At 41.1% G+C, this 18,069-nt stretch overlaps 1 protein-coding gene across 2 annotated transcripts in view; it reads right to left on the bottom strand.

The window, feature by feature from the left end:
• LOC125695836 (sodium channel protein type 5 subunit alpha-like) overlaps nucleotides 1–18,069 on the bottom strand; it is a 204,531-nt gene that overhangs the window by 97,862 nt on the left and 88,600 nt on the right. Inside the window, exons 10-13 of one of the 2 annotated variants that reach the window (XM_048950819.1) lie at nucleotides 16,800–16,997; nucleotides 12,801–12,983; nucleotides 9,985–10,386; nucleotides 829–961 (exon numbers count right to left, since the gene is read on the bottom strand). In XM_048950819.1, the coding sequence (XP_048806776.1) occupies nucleotides 829–961; nucleotides 9,985–10,386; nucleotides 12,801–12,983; nucleotides 16,800–16,997 (916 nt within the window). The remainder of the gene's footprint in view (nucleotides 1–828; nucleotides 962–9,984; nucleotides 10,387–12,800; nucleotides 12,984–16,799; nucleotides 16,998–18,069) is intronic. The other variant, XM_048950818.1, reaches the window with a different exon arrangement.

Below are 18,069 nucleotides of genomic sequence, written 5' to 3'. Positions count from 1 at the left end.
GTGGCTGTAACTGGGCATTGTCTCCAAAGAGGCAGGTTTGGTCCCTTCCTATAAGACATCTCCCAGACAAGTCATCTAGTCTTGCTTTACCTTCCTATTCATCAGTAACACAAAGAATAAGTCTCCAAGAGAATCCAAAACTTTCTGTGTTCCACTCTGACTTCCTGACAAGCATTATTCTATACTCTTACTCATTACCTCCTATTCAGTTTCAATTTACAACACAGAAGACACAAGGAGATGTAAGAAACCCTTTCCTAGAAAAGCAGTGTATTGCTATGAGTTAGGTTAGATTTAGACTAGATGTTAGGAAGAAATTCTTTACTCAGAAGGAAATCAGGCGCTGGCACTGCCCAGAGAGCTCCCATCCCTGGAGGTGCTCAAGGCCAGGCTGGATGGGGCTGTATGCAGTCTGGGCTGGTGGGAGGTTCCTTGTCCATGGCAGGGGGTGAAACTGGATGGGCTTTGAGGTCTCTTCCAACCCAAACCATTCTATGATGGTATAATACTTGTAAATGTATGCATAGTCTTGTGCTCTGCTACACTTCATCTTGGTTAGCCCTCTGTGCATCAGAGGCTGAGGGTAAACAAAATGTTAGCAGATCCAACTCTGATTATAATACCAGCATTTTGTCAGGATGTTTACAAGTCTATGGTAAGATTACACAGCCTTCTGTTAAGGCATTGCTCATATTATAGGGTTGTAATATTTCTGCAATATTTTCTCCCAAAAACAAAAGGGTTTAACCTTCAGGTTTTACTTGCTACTTTCTTCCTGCCAACCAAGACACACTTGGATTTGGGCAGGGAGACAAAGACATGACTTACCTTCCAGGGCACTGGTGATGATGCTGACAGCACTCACTGCCCTCTGTCTCTGGAGGGGTTCATCTGAGTGGTCCACCGACGGGCGATGGGGCATTAAAAGCTGCTTCTTGCTGGCCTCATCTGAGGGAGAGGTCTGTTGAAATGAACACACCAGGTCAGCTGAGTAAAACCAGGGCAAAAAAAACGCAAGGCAGATTTGGGGCAGGGTTTTCCAAATTGTCTAAGCAGTCTTTTTTTCTAAGACCAGAGCTCACCAGTTTCCCAATTAAACGTGTGCTGCTGGGGTACAGCTTTTGAAAATGGCACTTTGAACAGCTTTAAAACTTGGCCATGCTCTTTACCTCTGTGTAAACAGGTGAAAGATGCAGATGAAAATAAAGGGGCATTTCTCACATCAGAGAAACAGCAGCGCTGCTTTACTACCCTCTTTTCTAGTGAAAGAGGCCCTGCTTAATTACATTAATTATACCATTATTTCTGAAATGTGTTAACTGTTTAATTATACTGCTAGAACAGGAAAAAGGAGCGTTGGTAACAGCTCCATTACAGGGCTCTGATACTGTGCCAAGCCAACTTGCTCCTCAGTACATGGTTTTTCCTGGTCTGAAACACTGCCAGATCTGAGGAACATACTGTCATTCTGGTGATCTCTGGTGTCATGGATTCGGAAGCTCTGTAATTAGGGGAGAATTTCTGATTCCTTTCCCACCTCCCTCCCCCCCCCCAAAAAAAAAACTAACTATTTTGGTCCCTTGTTATCAAGAAAAAGCTTAAAAAAGAAAACAACCCACAAACAATTCCAATACCAGAAGATAAACAGAACTGCCAAATTTTATTTAACATTTGATTTTAAATTAGTTTTATGCTTTTTGAAGGCTTAGGTTTCTGAAGTCAATAAGAAACACAGCACAACTGTAGGCACACTGTATTTAATACTTAATATTTTCAGCTCACAAGAGCAAGATGATAAGACTTTCATTATTATGAGTTCCTACATTATGCAAAGACAACTCCTACTTGATCTACTCCCCTAGCTCTGCCAGAGAAAAAAGAAAGGATATTTGGGTTGTAGGATCTGGGAAAGCCAAGTTCAATTCTGTCCTCTCCGACAGACCACCAAGTAAAGATAAATTCTCAAATTAATGTTTTAAAAGCTCTGTCTTGCTCCTCCAAGCATACAAGGCTGTCAGACACTGAATACAGGCAGAAGAGATGCACTGTAGATAGATGGGTCCCAATGGTTTCCAAAATACAGCTCAAGAAAATGTGAAAGGTGAAGAAATCCCTAAGATGAAAGCCCCTGCTTTACACAGACGTTGGAGTAGATGCTTTTGCCCCTACGTATCTAAATGAGCTATGGGAACCTGATTTAATCTTCTGAATTCTGGATCTTCTCAGATTCTTTGGATCTGAAATGGCCCCAAGTGCCTCAAGTAGCACTTAATCAAGACACACTATAGGCAAAAGGTCCCTGGCTCTGCTGCCTATGGCTGGGTTTCCACCAACAAAACTGGTCTTCAAGATAGGCAATTTTGTGACAGCGGGGGTAAAAGAGCACTGATGCTCTCTGAGCTGTCTTTCTGGATTGTGATCTCTTCTTTGTGAGATGGTTGCAAAGGACAAGGACGCTCAGCCACTTTTTGACACTGAAAACAGTCATCTGGGATATGGTTAGCGGGTCACTTTAAAGAATTGCAGATAAAAATACCAATTCCTGCAAGGAGAATAATGTTGAAAGCAATCACTTAAAACAATAGCTAAGTCAGAAAAGTACTAAAGCTTCAAAATGGCTTTCTTTTTTCTAAAATGTTCTCTTGTTAAAACGGTTGTATCATGGCCCATTGAGTTACTGATGCAGTTGCACCCAAAGCAGAGGTGTAATCAGAATCTATTCAAAAAGAATCCCACTTGAGTGTAACAGAACAATAAATTGCTCCATGCTTGGTTTAGAGCCTGGGGAAATCAAGAATGATGATTCAAATGCATTAGTTCATTTTATTTCCTCCACCTCAAAAATGTAAAATAAACAAGCAACAAATGTTTTAATAATGAAGAGAGCATTTACCAAATTGCACAAACTTTCACACCAATTTAGAGAACTCAGGAAGTACAAGGGTTGCTCTGAAAATAATGCCTCCTATTTTATTATGTTGGCCCATGACACCAGAGGCGGATGTCAGTGGGATGGTGGTAGAGGTTCAACCTTCTCACCTATATTCCGTTACATTTTGTTACCATTGGACAGATGGCAGCAGAGGGTCAGTCTGACAGAATGGCACCTGATATGGAAGTGGGTATGAAGCAAAGGTGTGTCACTGAATTCCTTCATGTGGAAGAAACTGCACCCACTGATATTTATTCATGCTTGATGAATGTTTATAAAGACCAAACAGTGAGGTGGCAGTGGCAAGAGCAGTGTAAAAGACAAGCCAAGTTCCAGACAGCCATGCACAGTTGTCACACCATGAAATGAAGAGTCACAGTCAGCTAGATCACATGCACAAATTGGCTAATAGTGGTGACTGTTCAAAAAACAGTGTTTTGTTGAGAATTTGCTCTATCAAGTAGTATTATTGTGCTCTTTGTATCAGTTGTCATTTCCATGAAAATTAATAGGAGGCATTACTTCTGGAGAAACCTACATATGTAGGGCTGAAAAAAATAACAAGGAAAATAAAGCACCACAAGGGAAACATATTTTTAAGTAGAATAAACTGAAGGGAGGAAAAAGAAAAAGAAAAAAGAAAAAAAGAAAAAAGAAAAAAGAAAAAAGAAAAAAGAAAAAAGAAGAAAGAAAAAAGAAAAAAGAAAAAAAGAAAAAAGAAAAAAGAAAAAAGAAAAAAGAAAAAGGAGAGAGAATAAGCTTTAAAAAAGCAAAACAAAGAAAAGCAACTGAAAATGTCAAAGACAAAGCAGCTCTTCTGCCAGTTCCCACTGTCTGCAGAAGGAAGCACAAGAAATCCTCAAATTCCAGTGGATCATCTAACTCTTCTAAATCTGTAACATCTTCCCATCTCTTCTGACCGAGAATTTAGTATATACCTATAGCACTTCTTCATACAACCTCAACCCCAGAAGTTTTGTTTTTTTGTCTGTCAAGTAAGATAATATTCCCACTGATGCGTGCAGAACTGTTTTTGCAAAATTCATGGGCTGATGGCCTTTATCTGCAAGCCACCTTTATTCACAGGTGCAAAGAGTATTCACTGTAGCAGTAAAGAGCTAGAGAGAAAACATTCAGATTCATTCCTCTTATTGCAGGATTCAGCTAAACCAGGGTATGTGAAGAGTCCAGGCTGAACTCTGATGAGTTGAGTGGAGAGGAACCTGATGAGGTTCAACAGGGGCAAGAGTAGAGTCCTACACCTGGGGAGGAATAACCACATGCATCAGTACAGGTTTAGAGCTTGACTTGCTGAAAAGGAGCACTGTGGAGGAAGGTCCTGAGTCTCCTGGTGGACAACAGGTTGGCCACGAGCCAGCAGTTTGCCCCTGTGGTCAAGAAGATCAATGGGATCCTGGGGTGCATTACAGAGAGCGTGACCAGCAGGGCAAGAGGTAATGCTGTGGTGAGGTCACATCTGGAGTACTGTGTCCATTTATGGGCTCCTCAATTCAAGAAAGACAGGGAACTGGAGTGCTGGAGGGAGTCCAGTGTAGGGCCACAAAGATGATGAAGGCATGGAGCATTTCCCTGATGACGAAAGGCTGAGAGAACTGGGGCTGTTCCATCTGGAGAAAAGAACGCTTATAAATTTCTAATGGGCAGGAGTCAAATGGATGGGGCTCTTTTCAGTGGTGCCCAGTGACAGGACGAGGGACAATGGGCACATTTGATGAGCTTGCAATTTTGAATGAAGTATATTTTCTAGAAAAGAAAGTTTCCATGCAGATGAGTTCTTCAAAATTACCAAAGTTACTTAGGGAAGTTCATGAGCTTTTGTTCTTTGTTAAGAACAGATCCACGAGCAAGTTTTATTACTTGTCTTAGAAGTGAGATAGCTAATCCTCACACAAGGAACTGGAAATTTTTGCAGTCTGAGGTACAAAGCAGTTCCAGGAACTGGACAAGCACAGCAGTATAAAAGCTGTTAGCATCATATAGGGAGTATACACAGGCACAATAGGTCATGGTACCTAAATGTCTATGCAAATAAAGCAAAAATAACAAGGGTCTCTATAGTTATGCAGGGAGTCTCCATGGAGTCCGGATGAGAAATCACAATAGAGTTAAATACAGGCATCTCTGTCAAGACAAGATTATTTGTGTTGCTCCTTGATTGACTGCAAATGTTTCTCCTTTGGATTAGCTAAATTCTATAGGGACAAATATGCTATTCAGTAATTTACATGTAAATGAGGATGCATAACACTGCAGAATTATTTTATTCTGAGCATCCACTGTTCTGAGCTATGTCAAAATCACTACGCAAAGATGGGCTTGTATGTGGCAGCATTTTAAAGATCACATTTGGGAACTGGGACAGCTTTAATTTTCCTTGTACAGTAAAAATCTTTTCAAGCATAAAAGAGGTGGACAGGGCACACAGTGAGCAATGGACCCAAAAAGGCACAAAAATATATATAGTTAATGAGATTGGTGGTGATCATAATAGCACACAGCCTTAAGAATAAAGGCATTTAATTTTGTGAATACTTGATTATTTAAAGAGATGCACAGTAACTTGGAGAAGCTCGCAATATTTGTGTTAAATCTGAACAATTTACCACAGGTGTGGTCTTATTGTGGGATGTGCTAAAGTTTCAAGTGAACAGAAACTGGAGCCATGATGACAGCAGCCCCAGTGGACAGCCAGCGAGCTTCCATCCGTATGACTTCTTGGTGGCAGTGCTTGGATGACTTATTGTGTTGACCTTCTTCTGAACAAAAACTGCTAACACTGCCTTTTCCACAGTCCTGGGGCAAAGGCAAGGAGGGGGAAAAAAAAAAAGATAAGAAATTCTACCTTGGGGGGGATTTAAGGTCAACAAAAAAACTGAAACCCATGTGGTAAGCAAAACAGCTTTCTGGTTAGAAATAAGAAAAGCCAAGGTCTCTTCTTTTTGTGCTAAAAAACAAAAATTTAGTCTGAAGATAAGCTCCTAAATCCTCAGTTTGGCACCTCAACAAACTGCCTTGCCTTTACTCAGGGCTTACTTACCCCAGCAGTTTTCCCTCCATCAAGAATCAACTCCTGAATTTTTATTTTACTGAAGGAGAACAAAAACTGTGATGAAGAGGAAAGTCAGCAAAGGTTGGGAGATCTCAGGTAGCCCCAACCTTTCCCTTGCTGCCTATTCCAAAAACATGTTTTCGGTGGTCCTGCTCTGCTTCTGATGAGTTGATGGTGTCCTCTGTAGTTTTTAGCCTTCAAAAAGTCACAGGTGCTTTACTTATCTTCATCAGATCCCATGGATAAACTGAGCTCCCAATAACAGCTCACTAATTTAATCCAATTCTGTCCAAATGGATCAGTATCTTGTGAAGGGAGGTGCTATTCTAATCTACATACACCGAAGCACAACAGAGTAATACACAACTACAAATAATTCTAGATAGGCACATGGAAACTTTAGCCTTCACTGTGCCCTGAAGTTGCTTAAATAACATTCAGACTTTCTCTAAGAACAAAGAAAGTTCAAACCTCCAGCCCAACAGTTGTTATCAGCAATAAAGGAAGAATTATTTTCAAAATGTATCAGTCTCAAAGCAAGAAAAAAAAAAAAAAGGACTTAAAACCAGGTGCAGCTTTCAGCCTATTTATGCCAGGCTAAGCCTGCTGAAATCAGCAGCTGCACTATTTCAAGAAAGCTGGTGGGAAATCAGAGCCAGTCCTGATTCAGTGCTCTGAGGATCATGGGGATCTCCAGGAGAATAATTTGGACTTTGCACGTGTTTCCTACCAACAGCACCCTGCAAACCTCCAACATGAGCCTCTTGCTCTTCACATCCAGGCAGGCTGCTTGGCCCAGAGCTTTTGGAGAGTGTCTGCAGATCATACTTTTACATTACACTTCTTTACTCTTCATATGACCTTTCTAATTTGAACATTGCAGCACAACCCTAGGAGCCAGCAAGGACTGCTCCCCAGAATCTCTACTGGATGGATGCCATTCTGCATGGACCATGTCTTCCATGACCAGAAAGACAGCTGAACATTCAAACTACTCCACATAACTGGACTGAATGGTCTAAGCACCATCCACTGAGATTAGCTGAATTTCCTCCTGATTCAGTAGGTGCATTTAGGAATGAACGAGACAGAAAATGTAAGAACATGGTTAGTTTCTCATGGAAGCAGACTCACAACTTCTCATGCCAAGAACCAGGACCAGCATAAAATGAAGAGCATTTAAAAATCATATTTGATTTACATAGAATCAGAGAATCATAGAATGGCTTGGGTTGGTTGGGATCTCAAAGATCATCTAGTTCCAGCCTCCCTGCCACAGACAGAGCTTCCCATCACTACATCAGTCACTGGATCAAGTTGCACATCCAGCCTGGCCCTCAACATCTCCAGAGATGGGACAGCCACAATTTCTCAGTGTAACTTCTCCCAAAATCTGGTATGAGCAGTGTGGATGTTGTCATGTCACATCAGTTGCCACCACAGCCAGTACCACTGGCAAGCAGCCCTTGGCTGGCATAAAGGCAGAAAAACTGATCACTGCAGTCCCAACTGCATTGCCTGGGGTAAATTCTAGGCTGAAAGATGCTAAGAATGAACAGGCTAAAATTGTAGAAGTGGGTCCTTTCTTCCTATGGGTTTACATTCATATGAAACAAATAACAGCAGTGGGGCTGGTAGGGTTAATGAGCTAACTTCATCTTCACCCTGTAACATCTTCCTTCTAGCTCCCCCAAGAGAAGATAAAAAGAAGCCAGAGCTACTAAGCAGGAACAAACTTAACTTCAAAAATTTTAACAAGAAAATAGCAAAAATAATCCAACACAGAGCCCTAGAGGTGTTATCTCTGAACACACCAAGGTTTTCGATTTGCTCTTTCCTTCTGCCTGTGCCCCACAGCTGCAGCTGCACATATGTGCCCAACTCTCATGGTTTCTGTAGCAAATGCATTTGTACAGCAGTGGGCTTCTTTCCAATTAGCTTTTAACTCCAGCTCACATTTTCTGGCTAGATTAGATACCAAACCAGTTTTGCAGGAGACACAACATCCTTCACATTGCATCACTGACCAAGCATCTGTTACTATAGTGTCTGGGTGTTATTTCCTAGACGACCAGGAAACTGCTTAGTGAGCTTGCACACTCAGGCCATTTCATTTTCAACATCCATTTTCAAAAGGCAGGAAGCTGGCAAACGAAAAGAAACGCCAGCAGAGCTCGAAGTCTCCCTGCCACCTCAGGGCCCAATCCTGTAAAATACCATTTTTTGCTGTAAAAGCTTGAGTGCTCACATGGTTTGTTGAGCTTTCTGACAGCTGCGAGAGCCTCAGCAGGCTGCAGAGCTGCTTGTCTTACAGAGAAAAGGGGACATCCACTGCTCATCTACTTAAGCCCCTACCCCTGTATGTAATGCATATATATTTTTTAAAAGATGCACAAACTCCTTCTTCCACAGTTTCTTTAACATGCAGCTTGTTATGCTGCAAGCATAATCCCAATAAAAGCCCCCCATCTTCAGCCTGTCTATTGCTCTGTAGCCTAGAGATTGCTCTCAGGACTGATCTCTCTTGCTTGCAAAGAGTCAAATGGGAGTACCGAAGTCCTATATGACTGTGAACATCTGAAAAAGCAGAAATGGCCCCAGTATTGTCAACAAAGCAGCAATGGCCTCAATATGGTCAACAAAGCAAATCATTCTCATATCACCATGCTTCCCACAGCTTCCCACACACAGAACAGCCCCTTGCATTTATAGTATGACAGTCTATTTAAAGGGCTACAGGGAGTGCTCAGATAGGTGAGGAAAATATTCAGACCGACGCTTGAAAGGGAAGGAGCCACCTTCTCTATAGAGAAAAGAAAGCTACTTCTCAATTTACTGATAATCTGACACCGCAGCTGGGATCTATCTCATTTGCCTTTCTTTTCAGGAAATACCTTGCCTAATGCACATTAGAACATCACTTGCTTTTCACCCTCTCAGTGTAATCCATTTTTGATATGTGGTTACTCTGTGGGTTTCATCTCACCTTACTTAAGACCTTTGTGATATGAAGTTTTTCACCCTGGGCTCTTATTGTTTTCAAAGAACAGAGACGCTTTTAGGGACAGAGATTATTCCAATGCATTTCAGATCTCTAAGGTGAAATAAATCCTGCCCACGTTCACATAGTGACTAGACTTCTATTGCTTTAAGGATTGTTAAGATGAGCTCCAATGTAGAGATCTACATTAAAAGAGAGAAATTCCCACCATATCAGTCATATGACAGCCGGTCATTATTGCCCCACCTGTGAAGGAGCTATTTTCAAAACACCATCCTATGGTTTTCCAAGTGAATTCATTCTCACATCTTAACATATCAGTCTTTATAGTTTTACTTCCAGCCTTAAGAAATATTTTGCAACAATGGTGCTTTGCAACAAAGATTCTGGAAATCTTCTGATCGTCTGCTCATCTGTCCTAACTGGATGCTAGAAATTTCTGGGAACTACTTGTGGACAGTAAGAACAGCCCTCCACAAGCAGCTATACAGAAGAGCTGAAGTTAGATGCATACAGATAAAAAACAGAGGGAGAAAACGCAGTCTCAAGATGATGAGGTTGAATACAGAATCATTTTAAAAACATTATTTTTCTCTAATATACAATGTCAGATATGTAAGTAGCAAAGGAACCAACTTGAAAAATATCCCTTCAAGAAAAGGTGTATGAATCCCAGTATTTAGTCCTTTCACAGCATCACAGAATATCCTGAATTGGAAGGGACCCACAAGGACCATCGAGTCCAACTCCTGTTTCTTCCAGTCAGCTCTGAAGGACAAGTCTCACCTGAAGTTGTGAACTTATGTGGCACCAGATGCATGTCACTATGTGAGTTAGCCTGTCGCATTCCCACCCTGCCTAGAATGGTGGGAAGTTTCTCACTGCAGATTGCATACTGTGTAAATAAATTACAGCAAACTCCAACAACATTCAGAAGGAAACGAGAGCATGAATCACATACAAAAGTTATAAAGTACTCACCAGATCGCCTGTCCCAGGTTTTTCCATAATAATTGGGGGGAGCAGTAACCCTGCAGGAGAAGTAGGGTCTGGGTTGAGTGCCCCGGTGCCTCCTCCTATCAGGGAAACCACACCATTGCAATCCACTGAGCTGTTCCTTTTGCCCGTCTGGGTGTAGCTGGGAGTAGTAGGGTGAGAACTATGGCTCACTTGACTTTGAATGCTCGGACGTCTCCCAGATCTTGGAATTAAGAGAGAGCCCCGGTGGCTTTCATTTTCCCCAGCGGTGCTGATCTCATCATCGGCAAAATCTGTTTCGGAGCCAGTGTCTCTACCACGGAGTCGGAAACTGAATATGCTTCCGTGGCTGGTTCTGCGCTTCACCAAGTTTGCACTGGGACCATAACTAATGCCAAGGAGAGTCTAGAAACCCCCAGAAAGGAAAAAGGGGAAAGAGAAACAACATTTTGCAACATGTTTTGAGGAGCGAGGAAGGTCTGGGGAGAATAATAAGTTCCATTTTAAATCAGAGAGAGATTTAATTACATGTATTCAACCTTTGCAAAGTTAAGAGGTTGAAAAATCAGTCCTAGCCATTAAGTATCTGTCTAACACTCAGTAGTTAAAGATGTACTGAATTAGGAAGGGTCAAGGTGGCATTCGCCTGGTAGTGTGATGCTTCCTTTGCTTCTACTCCCTCCCCATATGGTCAGTGCCAAAGGACCTGGGAAGGCAGCACAAGGAGTGGAAGACAGGAGCAGGGAAGGGGATCCAGCTCCAGTTCACCGCATTTATCACACATCTTCGTAACAGCTGGGGAAGGAACGTTGCAGTGGGAGAACAAGAGATAAAGAAATAGGGCAGGAAATGAACTGTGGGAAGAAATGAGAAGAAGAGGGGAGAAGAAGAAGCAGAATACGGCGGAAGAAGGTGATAAAGAAAAAAAAAAAAAGAAGAGCAAGAAGAGGAATATGATTTATTGGTTTGTAGAATGATTACCCCAACACACATAGCTGCTTTGAGGGGTAGGCAACCTCTTTACACAGCAGTCTCCTTTACACCTAAATGTTAGCCTTGATGATCCACTCCGATGTCTGCTGGTGAGAATGCAACTCTGACAGAGCACCAGTAAGACGCAGCCAAGCACTAAACACATGTAAACCCTGACAGAGTGAAAAGGATGTTCAGAAAATGCATAAGGAGTTCAAGTCTGTCCCCTTCCCTCACACTGTGAAGAGGAAATTAATGGAGTAAGAGCATTTAGGCAGAACATACTTTTGATTTTACAGCCTGCACAGAATTTTCAGCTTCTTCAGAACTTTCTCATGAGCCAAGTATATATGAAGAGAGGTCAGATCTCCACAAACCAGCAAAGCCAAGTGAGCATTATTTCTTTTTTCCGCTGTAGCTCACACCACTGGATTATGTAATGATGCTATTTTGTGACACTGGTACACGGAAGCGTACAAAAACCAGGCTCCTTCTAACTAAAAACAACCCATTTGGATTGCTACCAAACTTTAACTGGTAAAAAAAAAAAAAAATATCCATGCCTGGGTTTCCATGACACAGTCATTGAGACTGATTTCTGATGGCAACACACTTCCAGCTGCTCAGATTGCATCTGAATGATGACTCAGCCTTACTCCCTCCAACCATGCCAGACACTGCCTTGCAGAGAAGATTTACTATAAGCTTTGAAATGTGTCTCCCATGTTTCCCATGACATCCAGGGGCAAAAAGTGAAAACAAGAAATATAAATTTAAGGAACATACTGCAATATACGACTCCAAACCATGATCATTCTGGTATGTAAAATCTTGAAATCCATCCAGAATGAAGCTAGACAGCAACTCTGGCTTTCACAAAGGTATAATTTGTAACACAACTCACTCAACCAATGAGGCGAAAACAAAAACAGTTAAGATTTTAAAAAGTATGTTATTTACAGAAATACAGCTCTGCATCAATCTGATAAGCTTGGGAGTCTGCAATTGGTCACATTTACTTAAATCACTTACTTGTTTTCTATCAGCTTTTTATGGCTGCCAAGTACCCCTAAATTCACTGACAACAAAATAGGAAAAGACTTAGCCCATTACATGGCTATTCAGAAAACAAACAAACAAAAATAAAAAGCACTGATTTTAACTTTGCCCTTAGTTAAGCAGAAACAAATTATCTGAAGCTATTTACCATCATTTGATACACACAGCATGTGCAGATTCATATTCATGCATGTCAGTATTGTTTATATAAAACCATATTTAACAACAGTCTCGCTCTATTTTTGTTCCTGCAATGTACAGAAGAAACAAGTGCCACAAAGTTTTGACTTGGAGGCAACTAGCAAAGGAATAGAAAAATGTTAATATCATCTTTATATATCATTAAAAATGCCCTCAGAGGCACATTTCCTCCTTTTCTGCTCCTCTCTTTTCTTTTTAAGCTTTGCAGGTTTTTTTTCCTCAGAATATTTTGACTCTAATAGGGAATGGACAGATATAATCAGATGAATGGGATTAGAGTAAGAAAATAAATCAGGCTGTGAGGGGATCCTGAAGCAGAAAAAAAAAAAAAAAGTAAAAAAAAAGAGAGACAAAATAGGTTCACAGGTTCACAAGAATGCCTAGCGAGCATTTTAAATTCATTTTGAAAAGAAAGTACTAACATGTTTCCTTTCACAGATCTAACACACAGTATCTCCAGGTCAGTCGTCACATTAAATATTGACTCTCTTCTCCATCTGGAAGTTTCAGCTTTAATTGCATATTCAGAGCTTGGCCTACCCAGCAAGTGCAGTGAGAAAGAAGTGATGTTTCAGACCATGGCTTACCATTCTCCTCTGACCGTCATCGTATTCACTCTTGGAATTCCTCTGGTCTTCCCCATACTCTTCTGCCCCCAAAGATTTCTTTTTCTTTCGCCTGTTTCTTCTTTCCTTGGCATTTTTGGATGCTAAAGGTGACATTTCCAGGGAGCTAAGTGACATTGAGTCAATCCCTTTAGCAGCTAGTGCCTAAAAGAGAAGATGCAAAGGTGCAAAAATTATTATTTGACTGTTGGATCCCAGTGAGCGTAAATGATTACACATTTTTCGTTCTACATTTTAAGTTTGTACAGGAAATCAATTAAAATTTTGAAGAGGTCATTAATGACAAAACTACCTCATGTGGCTGGAACTGTTCTTAACCCGTTTCTAACCTCACTATTTAGTCATGAGGAAAATAAGCAAATGAGCCAAGTTCCTAGTATGGATGCACACATGCAGGTCTACCATTCATATCCTGTGATGGAAAATAGGAATGGCTTAATAAAATCATCTGATTTATGGAGCAATAAATCTTAACACTTCACAAGAGAACCAGCTTGTGGGCACACACTCCTTCTGGAGTAGCACTTCTATTGGTGGCTAAAAGATTGGGGTCAAGACACCACAAGATCAACATCCCCCATGACTGCAGCCCCTTAAACCAGGAAGCTGAGCATGACAGGAGCCAAGCTGGTGGCTGTGCTTCTCTCTGCAGTCATGGAGAGATGCTGGGAGCAGCAGGCAATTCAGCTGGCACGTCTTTGTAAACACTTATCCCAAGCAGCAGCACAGGCAGCTGTGATGAGAGATTCAAGGAGAAAACCATGGGCTTAACTGGAGATAAGGTGGACTTTGTTATGCCGTGTGCTTCAGTGCTGTGCTTGCTATCTGGTGGGATCACGGCAGGAGCCACCTGATAACAGACCAACCACTAGGAACCCAGCAAAAGCCAACTGCAAAAGCCTGAGCACACAAAGCAAGAGCCTTGAAAGCAAATGAGCAGGAGGAAGAATCGATACCAGCAGAGAGGAAGGCACTGCCCACACCAGCTCACTGGATCCCCATCCCCAAGGATGCCAGCTCTGCACAAAGCGTGAGGTCAGGTCTGGAGGTGCAGTGTCCCAGTAGGAGCCACATCAGTGACCTGCAGACAGGCCCATTCGCAAAGCCCCAGATGGAGTATATAAAATGAGTGAAATATAAAAAAATAAAAATCCTCTTCAGGTTCCCCAGAACAGGAGGAACAGATAAATCCTCAGTGCTATTGTCTGCAAGCCACTAGAATCAAACAGGCAATCAGCTCTCCACAGCAAAATACTCCCTTCCTCCCACAGGCATCAGTCCAAGGAAAGTGAAGGCACTTAACAGTCGTGTAAAGAATCAATCATGTATTTCAAGGAGTAGCGGTAGCTCTATCAAGCTGAGAGCACAACAAAACTTAATTCCCATGGGAAATATCTTTCATGAGCAAGCTGCTTAGAGCAGGGAGGAGGGCGCAGACATCAGTCTAGGCTGTTGTATTTTGTTGAATATTTTTTTTTTAAATCAATTGATGTAATTGCTGCACCGAAGTTCTTTCTCTTCATAAAGATTCAGCAAGTCTTCTGGTGTTAAATTCAGGTTTAGGAATGTGTTAGACCAGTTGTGTAAATTGACGGATGGTCCCCAACCAGGTCTATCAGTTATATCTATGTTCTCTTTACACTGAGCAATGTCAAAGCTGGTCTAAAGAGTTTCAGTTTTCCCTTCAGACTGCCATCATACTGCATTGATCTAGAAAATATTGTAGGTTGTGCTATTAAGCTCACTGTACTCTTACTGAAAAAGAAGCTAATTTCAGTTTCCTAGCAATTTCTTACCTATTGCTTGGGCTGAAATCATTTTCTGCTCTACATCAGTTGTTGAAAGAGGATTTGGACCAAGTTGTTTCTCAGGGCATGGAGGATGTGCCCACATCCTGCCTATCTGCTCTTCCTGATTGGCTTGCAGTGGCTGAGCTGAGTGTCCTGTCCCCCCTGTACTGCAAACCTTTGCTAACACCCAGGGCAGGGAAGAACATGCGGAGCACACATGTCCTGCAAAGACAGGTGGTGGCTGAAGGATGGGAGAATAGCATAGCCCAGATGAGCCCTGACATGGCATTCATTTATGCACAAGATAGAACTTAAGGTGAGATCTAGTGGTATGGTGAACAAGCCAAAACCAAGAACTTGAAATAAGGACCTGAAGAGCAAAATTAAAACTGAGTAGTTCTGACTGGAGCAAAGGACATCTAAAAGCTACGTGGCATAGCAAACCACTCAAATCACTTTGCTGAGCATCTTCTTCAGCATGCTCAGTTTGACATGTTGGGGGCTGATTGGCAGAATAACCAAACTTAACATGTAGTTATGGGCAACTTCATTTTGCAGGTACAAAGCTGTAGGTGACAGCTTCTGGGCATTCAGAAAACCCAAACAAGTGAACACATTGGATCCCATCCTCTGTATTCCAGCTGCTTCTCCACAAAAAAGAGATAATTCTCCAGGAGGACCACAAATATTAATGAGTAGTTTTGAAGCATGCAGAGTCTGAGCGGTGACAGGAGGAACTGAAAAACCTCAGAGGATGTTAGTCATTTGGGTTTTGAAGCAGTCTTTGAAAGCCCAAATCTGGAAATCTTAAGCTGGCCTAAGGCTACAGAGCAAACGACAAGAAACTCAAGAACTTGAGTCACACATTGTCAACTCTCTGTACTGAACTAGACACAGGAAAAATGAGTTGGCTGGTTAAAGAAAAGACCATGCTGTAAATCATACAGAAAAATGGAAACAATTTAGGTTTGTATGAGAAGCCTTCATTTTGACACATACTGACTTTCAGGCTTTAATGTTCCTTTTCTGTGTACGTACATACAGGTTTAACTAAAATCAAAGACTTCAAAAGGAAATGCTTAAATATGTTTAATTATAAGTGGGGCTACCAAAGCTGAATGTTATTAAGAAGAGCTCAGCTGGAGTCAAAAGACATGAAAATCTACATAAAACAGGTACAAGCTGGAGTTCAGTTTGCTCCCTAAGGTTATGGCATAAAGTTGCTCTGTACATATACGGACTAAATTGCTTTTACCTATTACTTAAACCATCAAAATGGATCTTTAAAAGGACATAAACCATGCATAAGCCTCTACTAGCACTTTGTAAAGAATGAATTACATTTTCTATTTTCTTTCCAAGGATTTAAATGGGCTTTGTATTAGGCCCTGAAGCCACACGTACTCAAAAGCAAATTATGTATATTAGTTTATATTGTGTACTGAGGATTTATTTCTCTCAACTACACTGCTGCATGTTATTTCAGACTAATTTTCTTATTGTCTTCCTGATCACAGCACCTAAAACGTTCTCTTCAACTGTTTAATAAAGGCTTTCAACCCCATACAAACCACAGGCAAATTAATTGGTGTTATTAAGGCTACGTCGCTACGGCCACATTTTGGCCTCCCTGTTTCTCTGGAAACTGCAACACAGCATTAATCCATTTATGTCCTTTACAAAATATGCAAAGTTTAACCTCAAGATCCGTCTGTTCACTTGTTCAGTTACGAAGTCATATGTCTCCATTATCAGACAACTGGATATTCACAGCAGTGTAAACGAAACTGTGAAAATGAGTGTGGGCTGAAGACGAGGTGGAAGGAGGTTCAGCTGGAGCTATGGCTGAGCTACCAAAATACATGTTCAGTTCTTGAATGCAGATGTAGTTGTATCATCATGAATACGTTGTGTATGTCAACGAATGTAAATTCCTCTGCTGGCACACATAGTTGCTGTTACACCAATACAGCTCTGGATGTGTAAACACTAAATGGCCTCACTCAGAGCAGGAAGAATCATCATTTTCCTTTCAGAAAGTAACTCTGACCAGGACAATAAACATTAAGCTGCTTTCAAACAGACTCTTATTCTGAATTAAAGAGAATTTGAATCTTGAGGTACCATCTTAAAGTTACCCAAGGACAGTCACATCATACAGTTTACCTACCTCCTGCTCTTTCTTTAACATCTCCATGGCTTCCCGAAACTTTCTTTCCTTTTCTTCTGTTTCAGCAATGGTGGCTTGGTTCTGCTCTTCATATGCCATGGCCACCACAGCCAGAATCAGATTGACCAAGTAAAACGAGCCCAGAAAGATGACCAGCATAAAAAAGAGCATGTAGATCTTCCCAGCAGATCTGAGAGTCTAAAAGTATAAAGGTAAAATCAATAAGACAGTATTTTGAAAGGAAAAAAAAAAAAAAAAGATACTTTGATTCTTTTCTAAACATAGATTTAAAATATAATTTAATTCAGCTTTTGTTCATCATAGAATCATAGAATCACCAAGGAAAAGACTTTCAAGATCCAGTCCAACCAGCTGCCTATCACCAATAGTTCTGTCTAAACCATGCCCCTCAGCACAATGTCTAAACATTCCTTGAATGCCTCCAGGGTCAGTGACTCCCAGTCAGAATCAGTTCTGTGACAAATGATGACATCATTAACCAAAATAACCTTTTCAACAGTAAGTTTTCATACTGTAGTCAAAAACTGTGTGCTTTGCACTAGGACTCATTTTCAAAAGGAGAATGTTTTACCAAGCATTTCTGAATGTTTTCTTAGAGAACAAATACATTTTTGTATATATATATATATATATACACCCTGCAATAGCTCACACAGCTTAGCCTACTGTTGTCTGCTCCATAGGAACTTTCCAACATTCCAAGAGGGATTCACCTTATTTCTGTTCAGATATCAACAATGAAGGTCCTTTTGCAGTTGATGGAGAGAAAAAAGGTACTTTTGGGGTATAATTCACTTAAGCATTGTTTAGAGATCTGCCTTGTGTTAAGCACCCTGGGTGCTTTGACTGTACTGTCCAGTTCTTCACGAGAATCATAGGCATAAAGAGAGTTTAGCATGGTGGGTTGAGCTGGATCTTAGGTGTTTGCCATGAAAGGTTTGCCAAGAGGTACCAGGTAGCTTCACTGTCTAATAAATTTGTGTTCATTGCTATGCCTTGAAAAAATAGATACGCCAAGTACACAGTGCATTTCTGTTTGCTTATTTGCTTGTTGTTGAACTGGATTCAGAAGACTGGTCCGTGCTACATCAGCCACAAACATCATTAAGCAGTGATGTGGTGTCTTTTTTTTAAACAGGGAACTTTTTCTGAAATTCAGGTAAATTCAAAGCGTTCTGCTCTTAACTCCAATTCTGCCCTCTCCCCCAAGCAGCCAGTCTAATGCATTCTCATATGATCAACGCTTCTA

Source organism: Lagopus muta, chromosome 7, assembly GCF_023343835.1.
Source record: "Lagopus muta isolate bLagMut1 chromosome 7, bLagMut1 primary, whole genome shotgun sequence".
In the NCBI taxonomy this organism is placed as follows: domain Eukaryota; kingdom Metazoa; phylum Chordata; class Aves; order Galliformes; family Phasianidae; genus Lagopus; species Lagopus muta.
The sequence above is the reverse complement of the archived record's forward strand: the minus strand, read 5'-3'. Positions and strand labels throughout refer to the sequence as shown.